Genomic DNA, 21617 nt, shown 5'->3' with positions numbered 1-21617 from the left:
TGAGCTAGTTGTCCTATATTTTTGGTTCTCTGTACATTTCAGATAATACAGTGTATTATCTGAAATGTACAGTGAGGAAACATTTTGTTGCGGTGTATTGAATCAGAATCAGAATCATCTTTATTGCCACATCACAGGTTTACAGGTGTAAAACAGTGGGTGAAATTAGTTTTTGTGCAACAAGCTCCATCGTTTTTGATTGTATGAGAGAGAGAACCATACATTACTGCTAACATCACAAACTAAAGCTCATAAGGTTTAGGATAAATACTGGAATTATCAACATAGATGGAATTATCTTTGAAGAGAATCATTGCTTGGAGCATCCCATTGTATGAATCATTGAATCAACTAGAAAAGGGTGCTCATTGGAGAATACGTCTTCGCCAGGCGGGCCTGTCGGGCAGGAACCAACTATGTCCAAAATATTAACTTTTCGGGAAATTAAAAAAACAACAACAACACGATTTTAAAATAACACAACACAATACTCATCAAATTTGGTATTGTGACTTTATGCATTGTCACTATACTTGCATGTGTCCTTATATTATCATCACTTTACCTAAATGCAGCTCAAGTGGAGTTAGGAGGTGTTATTAATGTGGAGATAGTTTTGTCCATCAACAAAGTTGATAAAAAAAGAAATAAGAGCCTGAGTTGGAGTTAGGTGGTTTGACCGACAGTTTGAAGATCCAATGGAGTTAGGAGGTTTAGTCAGAAATGCTTTTTTAATACTTTTCATTGGTTCAATATTTGTAAAACCCACACACAGAGCCTATTGAAGGGTGTTCAATAGGCTCTATGCACAGCAGCCATATTATCACTTCCTTCACAGGTGTTACCAATGATACTAATGAAGGCTCTGTTCCATAGTGTAGCGCAGTGGTTTCCACGACCCCCATAACTCTGAGAGTGTACAAATGGAACCAAATGGACCCTTACGGGTCCATTTGGTTCCATTTGTACACTCTAGGAGTTACACACCTGTAAGGGGCCATTTGGAAGCCCATGAGGGTCCCTGGACCCCAACTGTAGACCCACTGGTGTAACAGAGTGTTTCCAGTGAGCCAACATGCACAATACCAGCACCCTGTCTCTGTTTGACCAGAATGGAACAGAGCCTTCATTAGTATCATTGGTAGCACCTGTGAATGTCTTCATAATATGGCTGCTGTGAATAGAGCCTATAGCACTGATGTATTAAAGAAAATAAAAAAGTTGAAAAACAGACAAAGGAGGTTTGCGCCCTGAGGTTATCCGACCAAGGGCCGGCACAAATAAAACACCCCACTCAGACAACGAGCGACGGATAATCAAATGGCAGATTTTTTTTTTGTCATACTCTAGCTACTGTAGATCCTAATATAACTGTTGCCAATGTGAAATCGATAAATAAATATTGAACAAATATATGGCCAATTTCTTGTCCAAATTTTTCAGAAGCAATGTCTCTCGTTATACTGTAGGTGAAATATAGATTATTTACAGAAAATCTGCCATTGTAATTTACTTCAGAACACCCAGAGACACATCTGCGCTGGGTGGCTGCTGCCCCATAAAAGGCTGATAGAATACACACAACATTGCCTGTCGTGGTGCTGGGTTAAAAGAGGATCATGAAAGGAGTATGACATTTACTGGAGCATACAAGTATACACGTTTGATTATTAATTACTCCCATTGCCCATGCTTAATTATGACGTGAGCGATCTCCGTTCATCTCCATCCACACAGCAACACAAATATGGCGTTTTTATAAATATTCGCTGTGGCAGGAGTTTTCAAAAAGGTTTGTTTTCAGGGGACAGAAATGTGTTTTCTTTTTCAAAATAAACGTGTACGTGTGGACGGGGCCTCAAACTGCTGTGGGTGGAGCCAGGGGGAGTGACTCAGAGACCTGTGCAATGGTTAATGGATAGGCAGGTGTTTCCAATCCAAATGTCTGATTGTACTCTGCTCGTTATTCTAAAACGGATAGTCCCATGTTGATTTCTACCGGCACTATAGTCGAATCCACAGACGCGCTGCCTGGAGCTGCCTGTTGGCGGCCATTGCTGCGGTGTGGCGGTGCGGAGCGCTGGACACCGCAGCTATGGCTGCCTACAGGCAGCTCGTCTGTGGATTCGTCTATAGGCTAGCTAGCTACTACTGTGAATCAGGCAGTGGTGTATGGGGACTGGGGAGAGATTTGTTTCAATATTATTTGTGAATCCAATACCATGATGCACGAATATTCCATGATTTACAAATGTGTTTCCATGATTTACAAATGTGTTTTGCAATCTGCAAACACAAATTATTTTTGTAAAAAATAATAAAATAATTATAATTGTGTGTGTGTATTTATCATAAAATATAATTTGTAAATAATCAATTCTGTGTTCAAATTGTTGAATCTGCATTTGTGAATACACCAACACACGGATTCAGTTTTGAGACAAGCTTCACGCTCTTTTGGTGAGATTCACTCATATCTCAAATACCTGCAGATCCACATGTGTGCTTGGACTACCCCCACCCCATGGCAATTACAGCCAGGTGGACACTGCCACTAATCAGTTAGACAGGAGGGATTTCAGGAAAAATAGGTATTTGGGGGTAACAGTTGGAAAAACATGGCACAGACATTGGTCAGGGATCTGCCATGACAATAGTCGCACGCACACGCACACACACACACACACACACACACACACACACACACAAAAAGAATGTGCACAGATTATGTGACACTACAGCAGCGTTATAGCAGTGTCTAACAGCAGCGTTATAGCAGTGACACGTTGTGAGCTTGTAGATGAGATGTTCACTGTTAGCCACTGAATAGGAATGCTAAGATTCGAACCTGAGTCTAAGGTCTTCCGCATGGGAGCCAAGAGGGAATCCCCACTTTATTGGGCTTAGGTATGAGCTTCAGGAAAGGCTACTTGTCAACCTGTTAGGTGTCCCGGTCAACCATGTTGAGGTTAAGTGGTTAAATATAGTTGACTTTATATAGAATATCCGTTCCCATCATGTGTCGAACGACATGGCTTTCAGATCAGTCTTTCAACCCTGCTTCCCTTAACCTTGGGTACCTTGTACCCCTTATCGCAAATCCCAGGCCAGGGCAGGTGATCATGGCCTCCATGTCTGCCTATTAGGCCTACTAAACGATGGTCAAAGAAGAGAATAATTAATAGGAAAGGGTATAGCACAGCAGGGCTCATAAATCTGGCTTATAAGCTTACAATAATGACGAATTAATCAAATCACAGTCCTTCTTTAATATAACTGATTTGATCCTGAAGAAATAATCATTATTTTGGTTTATTGTATTGTTTTATGACCATACTGTGTCTAATCCTGTGTTTGAATTGTACTCAGTACATAGCAGGTGTATCCTGTACTTTGAGCTGGTGAAAGCAGATTACCACACACACACACACACAGGCACACGCGCACACATAGATTGCTTAGGATGTGGGGGCACGACGCTGCTGCAATACACACAGGCACACACACACACACACACACACACACACACACACACACACACACACACACACACATAGATTGGGTGTGAGGCACGAATGCTGTGATACAGACACACACACATGCATACGGGAAAAGTACTGGGCCATTACAAAACCACAGGGGGGTCAAAAAGAGGACCTTGACTGTAATGAAGCAGTGTGGCAGATCTAATGCTGGACATGATGAAAATGATGATTGTTTGAATAATGTAATCTAATCAACAGTATCGATCATGCTGAAGTATGAAACTAACTAAAAGATATGTGTACAAAATCTGATAATGAAATGGAGGAGAAGTGATCTGTTGCTTATATATATATATCTTGACCTACTACTTCCCAGTAACTGCTGTCAACTACATCGACGTGTCATCTTAGGTCACCAGGTCATTGAGTGAACATGTTTTTCATCTTGATGACAATACTTTTGTACTTTTACTCAAGTACATTTTGAATTCCAAACTTTTACTACAGAGTATTTCTATATAGCAGTATTGATACTTTCACTTAAGTAAAATATCCGAGTACTTCTTCCACCACTGCAACCGTGTATGTTTGCACGCGCCTGTGTGTGCGCGCGTGCGTGTGTGCGTGTGTGTGTGTGTGTGTGTGTGTGTGTGTGTGTGGTAGATAACAGCGTATCTTCAGTCACTCTGTGACGAACCGTCTGGAATCAACATCTTCACATCGTATTGTGAAACGTGTGGAGTTCGCCTAGTAGCACCCAGGATTCCGTGAGTGTGGAGCACAGAAGTGGAGGCGAGCGGGTCAGTGGAAGAATCACTATTGATAATCATTACTTTTGATATGATATTGCTTAGGTTCTTGGTTTACTTGTGGTCCTGGTCCTGAGTCACTACACTGTCTCTCTGCGTTTGACGTCTGTGTTTACCTTGCTTACTGTAAGTTGCTCTGGAGAGAGTGTCTGCTGTATGCCTAAATTGTAAATTGTAATTACTAACTGATACCAATACTTTTTTTAACTCAAGTAAAACTTTGAATGTATAGCCTTTAACTACAACGCATTGCTACAACTTATCGACACATCGTGAGCTTGTAAGTTGGCTATTTTCCCTCTATTTGAAATTTACAGAAACTTTATACAGTGATATATATAAAAAAAGCAAATTTACGTAGTCATTTGTGCTTGTGAATACTTAAAGGGATAGTTCACCCCCAAAATTACTTTTTTTTCGATCGATTAGTCACCCCATGGAGACTTGAATTCATGGATGTTTCCTATGTCAATAATTTGATGACCGGCAGCGGTTCCGGTGGGAGACACAAAGAGTCTCCTTTCTGTCTAGTACCGGAACCGCTGCCAATACCGGCATTTACTTGAGTACATGTTTTGTCCACCAGCACTGTCCAGCACCCACTGCTTCACACTGGGAACCCGCAGCTCTGAGGAGATGATGTGCGTCTGGATCTTGCTTCTGATCGGTCTGAAAGGACAGACTGACGCACAGTCACAGCACTGCTGTGCAGGTAAGATACAATATAGGCTCTATTCACAGCAGCCATATTATGAAGACATTCACAGGTGTTACCAATGATACTAATGAAGGCTCTGTTCCATTCTGGTCAAACAGAGTCAGGGTGCTGATATTGTGCATGTTGGCCCACTGGAAACACTCTGCTACACCAGTGGGTTTACAGTTGGGGTCCAGGGACCCTCATGGGCTTCCAAATGGCCCCTTACAGGTGTGTAACTCTGAGAGCGTACAAATGGAACCAAATGGACCCGTAAGGGTCCATTTGGTTCCATTTGTACACTCTCAGAGTTATGGGGGTCGTGGAAACCACTGTTCTACACTAAATGGAACAGAGCCTTCATTAGTATCATTGGTAACACCTGGGAAGGAAGTGATAATATGGCTGCTGTGCATAGAGCCTATTATAATCATTAGACCCAATGAGAATGATTACAAGCCAGGGGTTCCCAAACGTTTTAGCTCGATACCTCAGAAGAGAAATTTGATGTCTCGGCCCCGGGACCCAATCTAGTGAAAATAGCTGATCTAAAACATCTACACTACATTATTAGTAAATTCTATGTTTTTGGCTGCCGACCTCCATCAAAATATTTTGTTGCAGGGACCCCCCCAGAAGCAAAGATTTTAGTTAAAAATGTTGTTTCCAAAAATATATGCATTCAAAGATTTGCACAAATATGCAAGATTTTTCAAATATTTAAAAATATTTTCTGCTATTATCTGCATTTTTTTGAATAGCCAAAGTAAAGAATAATGGTTTCAGCTAAACTCTAAAACGATACAGATGTTCTACTTCTACTGTACAACATGCGACGTGTTGTGAGCTTGTGGATCTTCTTTTTTCATTACTTCTTAAAGCTCCTAATTAATGGATTTAAAAAATATGTATTTTTCAATGGAATTCTTTGGCAAAACGTTTGAGGTTGTTTTTAACTTGTGAGAATGTTTTCTGGGGATTTTTTTGAAAATCTTTTGTAACAATAATAACTAAAAACAAAACGTAGTTAACAAAAACATAAAGGGGTATTTATTTACTCACCACTCATAAAAATTGGTCCGCGACCAACATATGGGTCCCGACCCACTGTTTGGTTAACAGTGATAATGTAGGCCTAAGCTACAATAGTCATAGAATGATTTACGACTTTTTGTGTTGCAACACTTTTCATAATCACACTTAAAATGTACTCAAAGCAGATCTACACATTCACAATGCGTTGTAGTGTTGCAACGTATTGTAGATAAGCTAAAGTTGGATTTTGATGTACTTACATGCATTATATCTTCATCATCAATGTTATAATTGATTGAACACAATATCAGTGGTGTAAAGTAACTAAGTACATTTGCGCAAGTACTTGACTTAAGTAAAGATTTGAGGTATCTTTACTTCACTAGAGTATTAACAATTTCCAGTACTTTTACTTCAACTCCGCTACATCTCAGAGGCAAATATTGTTCTTTTACCCCACTACAATTATTTGAAAACTTTAGTTACTAGTTATTTTGCTAATTATTATATTATAAAACATACATTAACCACTTCAGCCCTATTTTATACATAGGCTGTTTGAAAATAGCTGATCTACAAGCTCACAACGCGTCGCATCACGACGCGTTGTGAGCTTGTAGATCAGCTATTTTCAAACATTTTAGTACCTTTACTTTTGGTACTTTGAGGATATGTTGATACTTGTGTACGTTCACTCAAGTAACATTATGAACACAGGCATTTTACTTGTAACAGAGTATTTTTATATTGTGGTATTGCTACTTTTACTTAAGTAAAATACCTGAGTACTTCTTCCACCACTGCACAATATTATTAGTAATAATAGTAATGGGAAGATTTCATTGACGATAGCAAAGCATGAAGTAGAAGAAAAAAATGTGTGAAAACTAAGTTTTCTATTTACGTAAAGGGGGAATGTGGTTGGTTCACCACTTCCTGTGAGAGATGGTGGGTGGGTTGCATCAACAAGGATGAAACTGGATCAACCCACACTAATCGTCATCAAATAACGCAGTTGCACACAGTTTGACCCATTAAAACCAGGAAAGCATTTGTGTGTTATTTTATCTTTTAGCTATATATATATATATATTGCAACATCATTTTTTCAGAAAACTCTTAGGATTTAGAACATTGGCTTAGAACGCGCAATTCGGTTTCACCGCGCTGTGAGCTTGTAGATCTGCTATTTTTGAGTTTTTGGGGAAAAATCTTGATGAAGGATAATCAAAGACTCGAGTGCGATTGAAAAATAAATGTACAAAAAAAATATCTGGCCTGCATTGAAACCAGACTGTAGACGGTAACAGGTAGGTTTCAGGAACGGGACAGATGACAGCAGGAATGAAATTACTGTTATTTCCAAGTAATTACCTATTTCACTGCCATGCCTTCGTTGTAATCATAACAGTAGAATATGTGTGATCGGTTACAGTGATTTGAGACAGAATGGGGCCTTGGTCCTTTTTAAATTAATTATTAAAGGGATTGTAGGCAAGTTCAGAGATAAAAAAAATAAAAAAAACTATTGTCAAACACCGCACCTCCACTCCCCCCCCCCCCCTACTCATCAGCAGTTAATTTCCCCAACCACGCAGGGGGACTTCTAAACGGGCCATGCCGAAAATAGGTTGCTTTATTCAGATACAATGCGTGTCACTGCCCGCCCCTGCCGGTTCTCTGAATTTGTAATATTTTTAATATATTTAAATGAAATAGGCTCTTTCATGATAAATTTACCACATACTGTATATGAAGTTAAACAACTAAATTATATCCAAACGAGACCTCCATCCAAACGAGAAGTAAATTCTGTGCTTCAAAAAATAAGTTTGAGAGCGTTTTAAAACCGAAAGTAAAAAGTATGAACTGCCTACAGAAAACAATGGCGGCTCATTCCATTTTTGTCGGCTGCACTCGGTCCCATTCGGTTTCATGGACGCGCACATGCGCGTCCATCCATTTACGTCCCGGATACCCGGATGTCAAAACATAAATAGTAGGGAAAATACGGATTTCAGAAAGAGGACTGTGTTTCAATGCAGGAAAACACCCCAGCATCATTATAGTGGCTGATAGAGGGGAAAAAATGCAATATATATATATATATATATATATATATATATATTCTTAAAATTTAGGCTTAATGTTGCCTACAATCCCTTTAAAGTACAGAATGTAAGCTTTCATATGATGTATCATTCATTGAAATAGGAACATATTTGAAGAAGATGTACTCATTTGAATCGTGTTAAACTATAATAGTCCAAACTGAGAAAATCCCTTCCATTAGCACTTCTAGCACCCCTCAGCGCCTGGTAATGGGCGTGAACAATGGGTAATTTATTCAACCTAGCCACTCCTCTAAGCACCCCCCCCCCCATTGACACATTTCAGTCAGCTGTCAACTCTATCCACCTGTTTCCTAGGCTTGTGTTTTCCACTTCCTGTCGGATTTCATTGGATATCATTAGTCATCTGACCGGTTTCATTGGATTTCATTGGATCAAAAGACAGGAAGTGGAACACAGTGAAAAGCCTAGGAAACAGGTGGATAGAAACTTGTGCGCGCGCGCGTGTGTGTGTGTGTGTGTGTGTGTGTGTGTGTGTGTGCGTGCGTGCACGTGCACCGTGTGTGTGTGCATGCGCGCACATATACGTGTGTATGACTGATTTATCCTGTGGCCAATCCATAATGTCAGTCAAACAAAATTAATGGCATGTTTTAATCATAGGTTAAGGGTTTTAAGCACTGATTTGTTAAGCAATGATTAAAATCCTTGATTAGCCATAAACTACATGCTTAATTTAATCCAAGTTGGTGCAACCTACCCACAAGTAAGACGCGCGAACGCGGGAAGCGAACGCAAAAAAAAAGAAAAAGAATGACAGGACACCAAAAAAGGGTGTACAGTTTTCACAAGTGTATAAATATAAGACTATAAATAGGCTCTATACACAGCAGCCATTTTGGAGAATTTGGGCCTCTTCTTACTTCCTTCACAGGTGTTACCAATGATACCAATGAAGGCTCTGTTCCATTCTGGTCAAACAGAGTCAGGATGCTGATATTGTGCATGTTGGCTCACTAGAAGTACTAGTGGGTCTCAAAGTGTGGTCCAGGGACCCTCATGGTTCCTTGAGAGGGTGTAACTCTGAGAGTGTACCAAATGGACCCTCCCGGGTCCATTTGGTTCCATTTGTACACTCTCAGAGTTATGGGGGTCCTTGAAATTAAAAAGTTTGAGAACCACTGTGCTATACTAAATGGAACAGAGCCTTCATTAGTGTCATTGGTAACACCTGTGGAGGAAGGGGCCCAATTTCTGTCCAATATGGCTGCTGTGCATAGAGCCTATTGATTGGTGAAAGCAGCATTTGAGGGACCTCATTTAAAATGTCACACTTTCAGGATGAGACTAGAGAAGAGACTCTGTGAGATCAATGTTTCCCTTCTGTGCAGCTGCAGAAGCACATATGGTTGGAACGTTTGCAGCGCACCACCACATCCTGGCTGCTGCAGTGCATTGTGGGTAGGGATGCATCCTGCATGCGGTCTTTCTGCTCTGATCAGCCTGCTACCGTTTAGCTACCGAGAAATCACTCCCTAGATCAGTGGTTCTCAACCTTTTCAGGCCGTGACCCACAAAAGAATCCTATTTGAACCCCCCACCCTGACAAGCACTTGGAATTGTAGGAGTTGAGGCGTTACATTTAGTTCGACTCGGTTGCACAGATCGTGAAAATATATAGCCAATCTACAAGCTCACGTGTTGTGAGCTTGTAGATTGGCTATTTTCACAATTGTTGCCTCTTTCTTATTTATTTGTTGACTCGTTGGCCAATGTTTGACCAGTTTGTATACAGTAGTATAGTTTGTTGATTACTTTTGATGCAGTAATGGTCTCTTTTCATTTTCATTTAAACCATGTTTATTTTAATGATCAATCAATTGATTGTGTTCCAGCGTACTTTTGAGTTCCTTATTGGTATCACAAATAACACATATTTCAAGGTTTAAAATGAAAAATAACATGATGTATACTAATGTTATTAGCATTACATTGTATTTGCCAATAATTTGGGGGCCCACCTGCAATTTCCTCACGGCCCACCAGAGGGCCCCGACCCATAGGTTGGGAATGGCTGCCCTATAAGGCGCGAATAAGGGCAGGGAACCAGCATCATGTGACCAGAGGTGTCATTTCATAATGAAAAAAAAATTGAGGGTGGCAAAAATAAATGACTAGACAAAAAAACAATTGCAAAAACAAGCTCACAACGCATATCTACCCTCCTCCATACAGAGCACAATGTCAAACCACACAGCTGGAGCTGAGAGGTTCACACACGCACACGCACACGCACACGCACACGTATAAATAAATGAATAAATAAAGATATATGGTGGTGGAAGAAATCATTTTGAGGTTAAATGTGAAAGCTAGGGGGTGGAAATGTAATTTCCATCCCCTGGAACCCAAATGACACCCCTGCATTTGAGTGTGTTGAATTGACACACATTTCAAACTTTGGAAATACAGTAGCTGATTTACAAGCTCAGAACTTGTCACATTGCGACACTTTGAGGACCAGTGATCTATTCCAGTGGTTCTCAAAGTGAGGTATGGGGACCCCCAGGGGTCCTTGAGGGGGTTCCCGGGAGTCCCCAGCAAATTAATATGGCATCAAAATCTGTTTAACCATGTTTTAAGCCTATAGACATCTGTTATTTGAAAAAGCACATTTAACACATCATAGTGCAACACATTGTGAGCTTGTAAATCTGCTATTTTCAAGAAGATACATATATATATTTTAAACATTTTAACAACACAAATCTTTTATGGGGTCCCTGGCACAAAATAAGGGGGGGTCCATGACCAAATCCATATTAATGTGGGGGTCCTTGACGTGAAACAGTTTGAGAACCACTGGTCTTTTCTATCCAAAGCACAAGGCACTCATCTCACTTTTATAAGTCTCTTATTGCGTATATGATTTCATGTTCATGGTAAATGGTGCATTTATATAGCGCTTTTATCCAAAGCGCTTTACATAGATTCACCCATTCATACACGCATTCACACACCAATGGAGCAGGAAACCATGCAAGGCACCAACCTGCTCATCGGGAGCAATAGGCTCTATGCACAGCAGCCATATTGGGAATGAATTGGGGCCCTGCATTACTTCCTTTACAGGTGTTACCAATGATACTAATTAAGGCTCTGTTCCATTTAGTGTGGCATAGTGGTTGTCTTATTTTCAAGGACCCCCATAACTCTGAGAGAGTACAAATGGAACGGTCCTTTATGTTCCATTTGTACACTCTCAGAGTTACACACCTATACCATAAGGGGCCATTTGGGAACCAAAATGGAGTGTTTCTAGTGAGCCAACATGCACGATATCAGCACCCTGACCAGAATGGAACAGAGCCTTCATTAGCATCATTGGTAACACCTGTGAAGGAAGTAAGAAGAGGCCCAATTTCTTTCCAATATGGCTGCTATGCATAGAGCCTATTAGGGATTCAGTGTGTTGCTCAAGGACACTTCGACAGTAAGTCTTCTGGGGGAGCCCGGGATCGAACTTGAAACCTCACGGCTTCCATCCGGCCGCTCTACCGACCACTCAACCCCTGAGCCACTGCCGCCACAGTGGCCCTTTAAGTCAAATACAGAAGATACCGGCCAGCACAACAACCATAACCCATTAAGACCTGAGGCCAAGTATAACACTGTCTTTTGTTTTCTTGCTACAGTATGTTGCTATATCAGTGGTTCTCAAACTTTTTCACATCAAGGACCCCCAAAATTATATGTATTTGACCACGGATCCCCATCTCAAAATATTGTGTTCCAGGGACCCCCAGAAGCAAATATTTGAGTTAAAAATGTTTGTTTTAAAAATACATATTCAAAGATTTGCAAACATTTTCTAGATATTTCAAAAATAGCACATCTACAAGCTACGAGCTTGTATAGACAAAGTATAAAACGATGCTGTGTAATATTGTTGTGCCTGCACCCTGTTGTTGTGGTTGCCACAGGGTACTGGGCTGTGTGACACTTTCCTCAGTGGTCATTCACACCCCCCGCAACATAAGTTGGTTGTGTGATCTAGCAGTCTAACTCACTATTATAGGCTCTATGCGCAGCAGCCATATTGTGAAGACATTCACAGGTGTTGCCAATGATACTAATGAAGGCTCTGTTTCATTCTGGTCAAACAGAGTCAGGGAGCTTGTAGATCTGGTATTTTTCAAAAGATGTATATTCATTTTGAAAAGCATAAGTCTGAGAGTGTACAAATGGAACCAAATGGACCCGTATTTGTACACTCTCAGATTTATGGGGGTCGTGGAAACCACTGTGCTACACTAAAGGCAGGCACACATTGCAGGACATTTGGTCCGATAATGCTGTCGCGACCTTTTTTGGCGCTCGCCGACAAAACCTCTCGATCTGACACAGATCGGCCTTTGATCGGCGAGATAATGCTCGCTGTGTGTGAAAGGCTCAGCGACACGATCTGGCCACGATTATCCGCTCTGGGATGGCTATGCGACCGTTTTCAAATATCTATCTGGTTAGTTATTCGGCCCTGTTGCAGACAGAAGATCGGACAGTATCATACAGTATGAAAGGGTCTGCGAGGAGATCCACGCTACAGCTAATGAGAGCACATTACAGCAACCGTGGCTAGGGGAGCGTCGCTGGATTTGACCACAAAAAACAGTCCCTACCGCTATATTACCGTCCAGTCCTGTATTAAGTTAACATTATAAAACAAAATGAGAAAGTGAGTGAGCCTGGTGGGCTGTTTATTTTAGAGGAATTGTACAGAGAGAGAGAGACAGAGAGCGAGAGCGAGAGCGAGAGCGAGCTCTGTGTGTCTGTGTGTGTGTGTGTGTGTGTGTGTGTGTGTGTATGTGTGTCTTTGAGTGCAGCATGCGCGAGACACGCTGTGTCTGAACAGCGTTGCCAGATGTTGCGAGAGAAATAAGCAACCAGGTCTATGAAAACAAGCCCAAGAAAAGGCCACTTGAGCACTTTAAACCTATTTACAAATACATTGGATATTTTAAAATGGCCGATCTACAAGCTCACAACGCATCGCAGCTATTTTCAAAGAAAAATCTTGAGAAAATTGTGGAATATTTTCCAAATCCACACAGATCTTGTATGGGGGTCTATGGCACAACATATTTTCAGAAGGGGGAGGTCTGCGCCTCTGCGGACAATTAATTATTATTATTATTAATTTGGGGGTCCTTGCCAAATGTTTGAGACCAACTGGTTGAAACAACAGGCCAAAAAAGGCAACTACACTTTCAAGCAACTTTACAGAAAAACAATCCCAAAGTCGCTTATAACAAGTAAGACGCGCGAACGCTGGAAGCGAACGCAGCTCGAAAATATTGTGTATTTACGGACTTTGTGTGTGTGTGTGTGTGTGTGTGTGTGTGTGTGTGTGTGTGTGTGGGTGTGTGGGTGTTTGTGTTTTGACTGTAGCTGCACTCTGGCGCACTCTGTCGGCCGCACCCAGGCAGTGCACTGCACACAGACAGACAGACAGACACACACACACAAAAGCCGAGCAGACTTTCATAGTAAGCTCCAATTGGGCGGCGCGCCTCCTTCCGCGTGCCTCCTTCCGCGTTCGCAATAAGCGGACATGGCAACTGCTTCAGCGCATTTGACGTGCGAGAGAGAGAGAGAGAGAGAGAGAGGGAGAGGGAGAGGGGCTTATCACGGGATACGTCGATTCAAATGAATTGGAATAAACACAAATGTATGTATTGGGTCTGACTCTGGAGATAGCATCCTAGTGAACTATCCTACAGTGTGTAATCCCTGGTCGGGGATCAATCTATAGGGTGAAAACCACAACGATATATGACAGCCGATGGGCCGATATATGACAGCCGATTGTGTTTTGGGTCTGTCGCCCTAAAACACAATCGCCCCGGGTCAAAATCCAGCCACCATGGAGCAGCCGTGGATGGCCCGCTCAAAAGGTGCGTGGGGCGGGGTGTTTTGGGACGACCGTTCCGGATGCCCATGTAATGAATTGATGAAGACTCATCTGTTTTCGCTGCAGTTGCGCCCTAATAATGTTGTTTTCATTTATTTTTGTTCACGTATGCTATTAAAATAATGCAGCTATTGCAGTATTTGGCCTTAACATGCGATTAAAAATGTATATGTATTTGGCCCCTCATATATAAAATAAATAAAAATAATAAAATAAAATCTGATTTAAAATTGAAACTTGCATGCTGATCAATGCGTTTACGTGTGGACAGGGATTTAAAAAAAAAATCTTTGTCATGTGGCCAGGGATTCTTTTTAAAAACTGAGGACTAAAATACCTGTTTAGAAAAAGATCCATATAAGTGTAGCCTAGGCCAGCAATCCTCGGAGCGTCCGTTCTCCTGGACAAGTCTGGGCTTAACCATTACAGGCTTATTAAATGACGCTATTAGAATCATTAATTTTATCCCGCAGGAGCGAGCGCTTCTCAGCACCAACCGTGGCTGAATTAGAGATTTGATAGGTCATTTTTGGACAATTCTGACAGCCCTACTAAGCAGACATGCGCAAAGGAATGCATGTATTCCAAACGGACAGGAGCGTTTGGAATAAAGTGTTTACATGGTCAATTCCGATTGATTTAACCCGATTCAAACGGTCTATACCACCCCTCCTATTCCGAATGAAAATGCATTCGGGTCAGACTGGAATGGAATATTCTATTCCAATTGGGGTGTTTACATGAGCAAATCTATTCGGAATGAATTCATCCATTCATTCATTCCGAATAGAAGTGTATTCATTCCGAATACAACTGTCCATGTAACAGCAGCCACTGTGTACTGAGATATTATAAAATATACATTAACCACTTTAACCCTATTTTATACCTAAGTTTTTTTTAAATAGCCGATCTACAAGTTCACAACGCATCGCATCGCGACGTGTTGTGAGCTTGTAGATCTGCTATTTTCAGGTACGTTTTTGTACCTTTACTTTTGGTACTTTGAGTATATTTTGATGCCAATACTTTTGTACTTTTACTCAAGTAACATTATGAACACAGGCCTTTTACTTGTATTTTTATATTGTGGCATTGTTACTTTTACTTAAGTAAAATGTCTGAGGCAAGGGGTAAGACACTGGGCAAGACATTTGGCGCTCTTTGGCTGAGGAAAGGTGTAAGCCCCCTAGATGGTCAACATTGGTGAATATGAGTGAAATGACTGCAAAGCAGAAGGCCTGCAACACTCCAGATGAAATAAAAGTCTTACGGTGCACGGCTCAGTAATGTCATGAAAGTGAGGAAATAGCCAGCACACAATGAATGTCCTTTTCACATGGTTTTAATAACCTCTCGTGGACCGAAACAACGGACGCGTTTCAACCAAACAGTTCTTCCTCAGCGTTGTGTGAGTGACGACTGTGTGCATTGTGTGCTGGCTATTTCCCATGTCCATTGTTACAAGAATGTAGTTATTATATCCTGGTCTAAATGAATAAGAGTGTGGATATCCATTGAGTCATGATAACTGTTTAAGGCAGGGGTCTTCAACCTTTTCGGGCCAAGGACCCCTTAGCCGAGAGAGATGAAGCAGGGACCCCCTCTATATTGTATACAAATTGTGTTTCAGATTTAACTTTTTTTTGTTTACTTGGTCTGCTCTTTTTTCCCTCCACACCAAACACCTCTTTGCCAAAACATAGCCAATCTACAAGCTCACAACGCCTCACGCTGCGAGGCGTTGTGAGCTTGTAGATCTGCTATTTTTTGGCTAAAGTTCACCTCAGAAAAGGGATGCTAATAGGGTTCAAGTGGTTAAGGTAAAAAAATAATCACATCACACAAAGATTTGGCGGACCCCCTGTAGTAACTCTGAGGACCCCATAGGGGTCCCGGACCCCCTGTTGAAGACCCCTGGTTTAAGGACAATAAAATAATACATGTCACACTTTTTTTGTGATCTCTTGTTTTTTCTATGTGCACTCTATAATTTCATTGAGGTATCTAAAGAGCACAGAGTACGTTTCTGACTGGGTCTGTCTGTCTGTCTGTCTGTCTGTCTGTCTGTCTGTCTGTCTGTCTGTCTGTCTGTCTGTCCGTCCTCAGACGCTTCCTCCGTGAGTTCTGACAAAATTTCCTGTCCCATCGTGGCCCCCCCTTCCTCAGAGCAGCAGATTAAACTTCACCTCTACCTCAACAACACACTGCTCTGTACCCTGGACATCAATGAGGTATAGCACTCTGTGTGCGTGCGTGCGTGCGTGCGTGTGTGCGTGCGTGCGTGTGTGCGCGTGCGTGCCGCCCCACACACACATCTCCATCTTACATATCAAGCAATTACTACCTAAAAGCCCCCCCATGCCCACATGGGGTGGGGGGGATGTGATTGTACCGTATTCCTTGTTTCAATAGAGTACAGAAGTCCTGACGTCACTCGTTCAACCCCTGGGTCGCGGATTTCTCTATGGAGAATAACATTGGGTCATCTTAGAATCGCCTCATATAAGAATTGTGGTCCAAAAATAAACAAATTGTCCTGGCGCTATTGTCAGGGAGGAGGCTCTGTATGTATCTTTATGATAGTCAGTCACTCATATTTGATTTTTTTTTTTAAATCACCGTCAGTTGATGCTTCATTATCCATAAGAGTCAAACCACCGGGCTCATTTGTTTATTTTTGAAACACAGTTCTTATTTGACGCGATATTAAACACGTCAATGGGAATTCAGAATGAGGAAAAAAAAAACAGGCAGGATGTGTAAATGACGTCAGACTTCGGTGCTCTATTACCTTCACAACACATGGCTGAAAAGTGTGCTGTCCTGTCTGTCTGTCTGTCTGTCTGTCTGTCTGTCTGTCTGTCTGTCTGTCTGTCTGTCTGTCTGTCTGTCTGTCTGTCTGTCTGTCTGTCTGCAGGGCACGTACAGTTTCCAGGTTCCGTCCAGTGAGTCTGGTGCATTCTGCTGTCAGACTGAGAATCTCTACCCTCCTCCATACAGAGCACAATGTCAAACCACACAGCTGGAGCTGAGAGGTTCACACACGCACACGCACACGCACACACACACACACACACACACACACACACACACACACACACACACACACACACACACACACACACACACACACACACACACACACACACATCTGTGTTGAATATCGTTGCTGTATGTGAAATATTTATTTATGTCCACATAAACAGAAGATGTACAAAGAACATAAACACTGCCAGTGCAGTCAGATAAAGGGAAAACAGACAGTTACAAAGTGCATGTAAAGCAGAGCATTGTTACATACAAATTCTGTGTTGAATATCGTTGCTGTCGGGCAGAAACCTTGTATCTCCATATTTCAACTTTTTCATTTTTTTGTTTCTTTTTTACCCCATACACCGATCATACCGATCTACAAGCCCTTTCTGAGCTTGTAGATGGGCTTTTTTTCACTACTTTCACTTATTTAAGTATTATTTCATTTTTATATACTTTTTGGGGGGCTTTTCTGCCTTTATTTGGATAGTAGCCTACAGTGAAGATAGGACAGGAGACAGGAGACAGGGAGAGAGAGAATGACAGGAAAGGCCGGTTCACTGTCAGGCATTAGAGCCTATATGTGTTATGCTTCTTAACCACTAGGCTATAGGCACCACTATTGTTATTGTTATTAAAGGAGTAGTTCACCCCAAAAATGTCTTATTTTCAGTGGTGGAAAGTAACGTAGTAAAGTAGTAAAGTAGATTTACTTAAGTACTGTACTTAAGTACAATTTTGAGGTATTTGTACTTTACTTGAGTATTTCCAATTTCCAATACTTTTACTTCTACTCAACTACATCTCAGAGGAAAATATTGTACTTTTACTCCACTACAATTATTTGAACACTTTAGCTACTAGTTACTTTGCAGATTTTAATTATTATTACAAAACCCACTTCAGCTCTATACACATTTAAGCCATTTGAATATACTGCCCTGCCAAGCCAAAGAGCAGTAACTACGTTTTTGGACACACCGACTTATTTGGGTATCCCAAAGGTCAAATTAGCCTTTGTGATGTTGGGGGATAAACAATAACCTCAAGAACAGATGTACAATTGGTGTAATATCACTTATATACCGATATCTCATTTGGCTGACCAGTTGAATCACTTTTACACCCATTTTTCAGTGATTTTTGTTTTCGTAGTTACTGCACTCTGCCTTGGCAGGGCAGTATAGCCGATCTACAAGCCCACAATGCGTCGCATCGCGACGCATTGTGAGCTTGTAGATCGGCTATTTTCAAAATATTTTTATACATTTTAAAACTTGAAATGGGACAATATGCATACTTTAAGTACTTTTATTTAAGTACCAACATTTTGATGCCAATACGTTTGTACTTTCATTTCTGGACATTTACTTGTAACAGAGTATTTCTACATTGCGGTATTGACACTTTTACTTAAGTAAGAAATGTGAGTACTTTTTCCACACACCATGAAGCATTGAATTCATGGAGATTTCTTCGTTTATGTCGTATTCCTAAGCGAATAATTTGATGATAATAATACAGATCCTTATGTATGCGGCAGGAGACACAAAGGAGACTCTTTGTGTCTCCTACCGGAGAGACCGCCAACATCAAAGGATTGGCTCAGGAATGTGACAAAAACAAAAAAATCTCCATGAATTCAAGGCTTTATGGGGTGTGTAATTGATAGGAAATAAGTAATTTTTTGGGTAAACTACTACTTTAATATAATAATAATAATAATAATAAAACAAATGTTTTGGTCATGCAAGGTTTCCACCCGACAGCAACCATATGATAATCATATTTGTTTGACAATTCTTTTCTCTCATTGGACGACAGAAGAGCAGAATTTGCCAGCGGCCAATCAGAATGTGGTCCCCACCAATCGGAGTGTGGTCCCAGCCAATCAGACGACGGCACAGCGTGCTCTGCCTAAGTTGGACCTGGTGGCGTGGTCTGTATCTGGTTTCCTATTGGTCTACAGCCTGTCAATCACCTGCATCGCCATCTATATATGGGTGAGGAAAGTGCTACTCACATTTACTTTTTTACTTTTTTTTAAAACTATTTTTACTTTTACAGGACTTAAAGTCCTGCATTCCAATCCCACTTATCACGGCAGCCATCCGGTTTTAATAGGCTCTATGCACAGCAGTCATATTGGAAAGAAATTGGGCTTCTTCTTACTTCCTTCACAGGTGTTACCAATGATGCTAATGAAGGCTCTGTTCCATTCTGGTCAGGGTGCTGATATAGTGCATGTTGGCTCACTAGAAACACTCCATTTTGGTTCCCAAATGGCCCCTTATGGTGGGTGTGTAACTCTGAGAGTGTACAAATGGAACCATGTGTACACTCTCGGAGTTATGGGGGTCCTTGAAAATAAGACAAGCACTATGCCACACTAAATGGAACAGAACCTTAATTAGTATCATTGGTAACACCTGTGAAGGAAGTAAGGAAGTGGCCCAATTCATTCCCAATATGGCTGCTGTGCATAGAGCCTATGTCAGATGGGTGTGCCGCGAATGTCTTTGAGATTTTCAAGTGGGCCCTGATCCACCAAAAGTTGGGAACCGCTGCCCTAAATGTTAATTTTAAAGTCACAGTTTATGTCTGCAACATGGCACCCTCTGCTGGACACACCAACACATTACAATATGGCTTGAATATGCAGTTGTTTCTTTCTCCTCCGAGGCAGAAGGGGTTACGTTTTCGTAACCACCTAAGAACTACGTATTTAGGACAAATAGTGAGAACTGCTGATCTACAAACTTAAGATAAATTGTGCGCTTGGAGATCACCTATCTATTTTAGTATAAACAAATTTTTTATTAGATTTTTTACAAAATCCTATAAAAAAAAAATATTACTCAGGTAAAGTAAAAGTACCATACTAAAATACAATACTTGAGTATATTGTTCTTAATTACGTTCCACCAAGGCGGAGTTTCTCTGTATGGCTGTTTGAAATATTCAGATTGACCACACACCTTAAACTACTTTGCTTTGAGCAGTGGTGGTGGGCGGGGCAACAGTCCCGTGCATATTAAAATATTCATACATCCAGAATTTCTAAATGACTGAGAAAAAGTCAATGTGCTTCCAGCCCCTTTTCAGTTTTCCTTTACTCTTTCTTACATGGGAAAAATATGTTAAACAAAATCAACTCCAGTGCTTGAGTCAATAGATACTCCTGGTCAAATCTTACTCAACTACTTAATAGGCTCTATTCACAGCAGCCATATTATGAAGACATTCACAGGTGTTACCAATGATACTAATGAAGGCTCTGTTCCATTCTGGTCAAACAGAGTCAGGGTGCTGATATTGTGCATGTTGGCTCACTGGAAACACTCTGTTACACCAGTGGGTCTACGGTTGGGGTCCAGGGGACCCTCATGGGCTTCCAAATGACCCCTTACAGGTGTGTAACTCTGAGAGTGTACGGGTCCATTTGGTTCCATTTGTACACTCTCAGAGTTATGGGGGTCGTGGAAACCACTGTGCTACACTAAATCGAACAGAGCCTTCATTAGTATCATTGGTAACGCCTGTGAAGGAAGTGATAATATGGCTGCTGTGCATAGATAGAGCCTATATCAATGCATTGCTGTACTGAAACAAACCAAACAATCCCAAACAATGCAAAGATTTGTTTTTCTGTTAAAAAATATCAATAATAATTAAAATAGCAGATCTTCATTGCGACACGTTGTGAGCTTGTATATCTGCTATGTTCACTATTTTTGAATGTGTAAACATTTGAAAAATGTATATATTTCAATACTGCAATGTATTGATATTAAAAAGAAAAATACACTTTGTAATTTGTACTTTTGAATAGTTGAGTATGTTTTTTAAAGCATGCACTTTTAAATACTTAATTATTTTTTTATAAGCAAGTACTCCAGTAATTTAACTCAAGTACACATTTTATTGGCCAATTTTCACTTGCAGTTGAGTTTGTTGACCAGGTGTATCGGATACTTTGAGTACTGGGGTTGAGTACTTTGTTTGTGTTTGATTCCTCAGACAAAGCTTCGTAGGATGAAGGAGGAATGTCAGAGTGAGTACGTCAACACCAAACCGTTAGAGTTTAAGAGACCCTGCAGAGTGTGACGGCTTGGAGCATCAATCTGGGATGGCATTTGACATTTTGTCTAAGAGATTTCACCATTTCTGGAAAACAGACACAGTGGACTATGCGTGTGCTCTCTCTCTCCATTAACGTGCACGCACACACGCGTACACGCGTACACACACACACACACACACGCACACACAAACACGCACGCACGCACGCACGCACGCACGCACGCACATATTATTGACTTGCATCTTCAAGCATGTCTTTAGTTTTTATGCTAATTGTGATTGTACTGCTTTGATGTTCAAATAAGAACCACTCCATCTTATGATAATGTTCATGTTGGCCTGTAAAACAATTTGTGATCAGCTGTAATCAAACTGCTATGAATAAAGTCAATTATTATTGTTATTATCATTATTATTATTATTATTATT

The 21617-nt window shown here is 40.9% G+C and overlaps 1 protein-coding gene across 2 annotated transcripts; it reads left to right on the top strand.

The window, feature by feature from the left end:
• The first annotated feature begins 4185 nt into the window (after positions 1–4185).
• Positions 4186–21600, top strand: LOC311052600 (uncharacterized protein). 2 transcript variants are annotated; one of them, XM_084067628.1, is made up of 6 exons: positions 4186–4285; positions 4881–5006; positions 16179–16303; positions 16990–17107; positions 18933–19108; positions 21126–21600. In XM_084067628.1, the coding sequence occupies exons 2-6, from the start codon at positions 4931–4933 to the stop codon at positions 21210–21212; spliced, it is 582 nt and encodes a 193-aa protein (XP_083923754.1). In that variant the 5' UTR covers positions 4186–4285; positions 4881–4930; the 3' UTR covers positions 21213–21600. The 2 variants fall into 2 exon arrangements, with proteins under 2 accessions (XP_083923754.1, XP_083923753.1); XM_084067627.1 differs by having other exon boundaries at positions 18930–19108.
• The last annotated feature ends 17 nt before the right edge of the window (positions 21601–21617 follow it).

Source organism: Gymnoscopelus microlampas, assembly GCF_963454915.1.
Source record: "Gymnoscopelus microlampas genome assembly, chromosome: 1".
NCBI classification, from domain to species: Eukaryota; Metazoa; Chordata; class Actinopteri; order Myctophiformes; family Myctophidae; genus Gymnoscopelus; species Gymnoscopelus microlampas.
The sequence above is the reverse complement of the archived record's forward strand: the minus strand, read 5'-3'. Positions and strand labels throughout refer to the sequence as shown.

What these genes read in the sequence shown, in the direction of transcription:
- LOC311052600 (XM_084067627.1), top strand. Translation starts at nt 4,931, where the DNA reads ATGATGTGCGTCTGGATCTTGCTTCTGATCGGTCTGAAAGGACAGACT. An exon ending in GTCACAGCACTGCTGTGCAG is followed by an intron (nt 5,007 to 16,178) that starts GTAAGATACAAT and finishes GTCCGTCCTCAG; the next exon opens with ACGCTTCCTCCGTGAGTTCT. An exon ending in GTACCCTGGACATCAATGAG is followed by an intron (nt 16,304 to 16,989) that starts GTATAGCACTCT and finishes GTCTGTCTGCAG; the next exon opens with GGCACGTACAGTTTCCAGGT.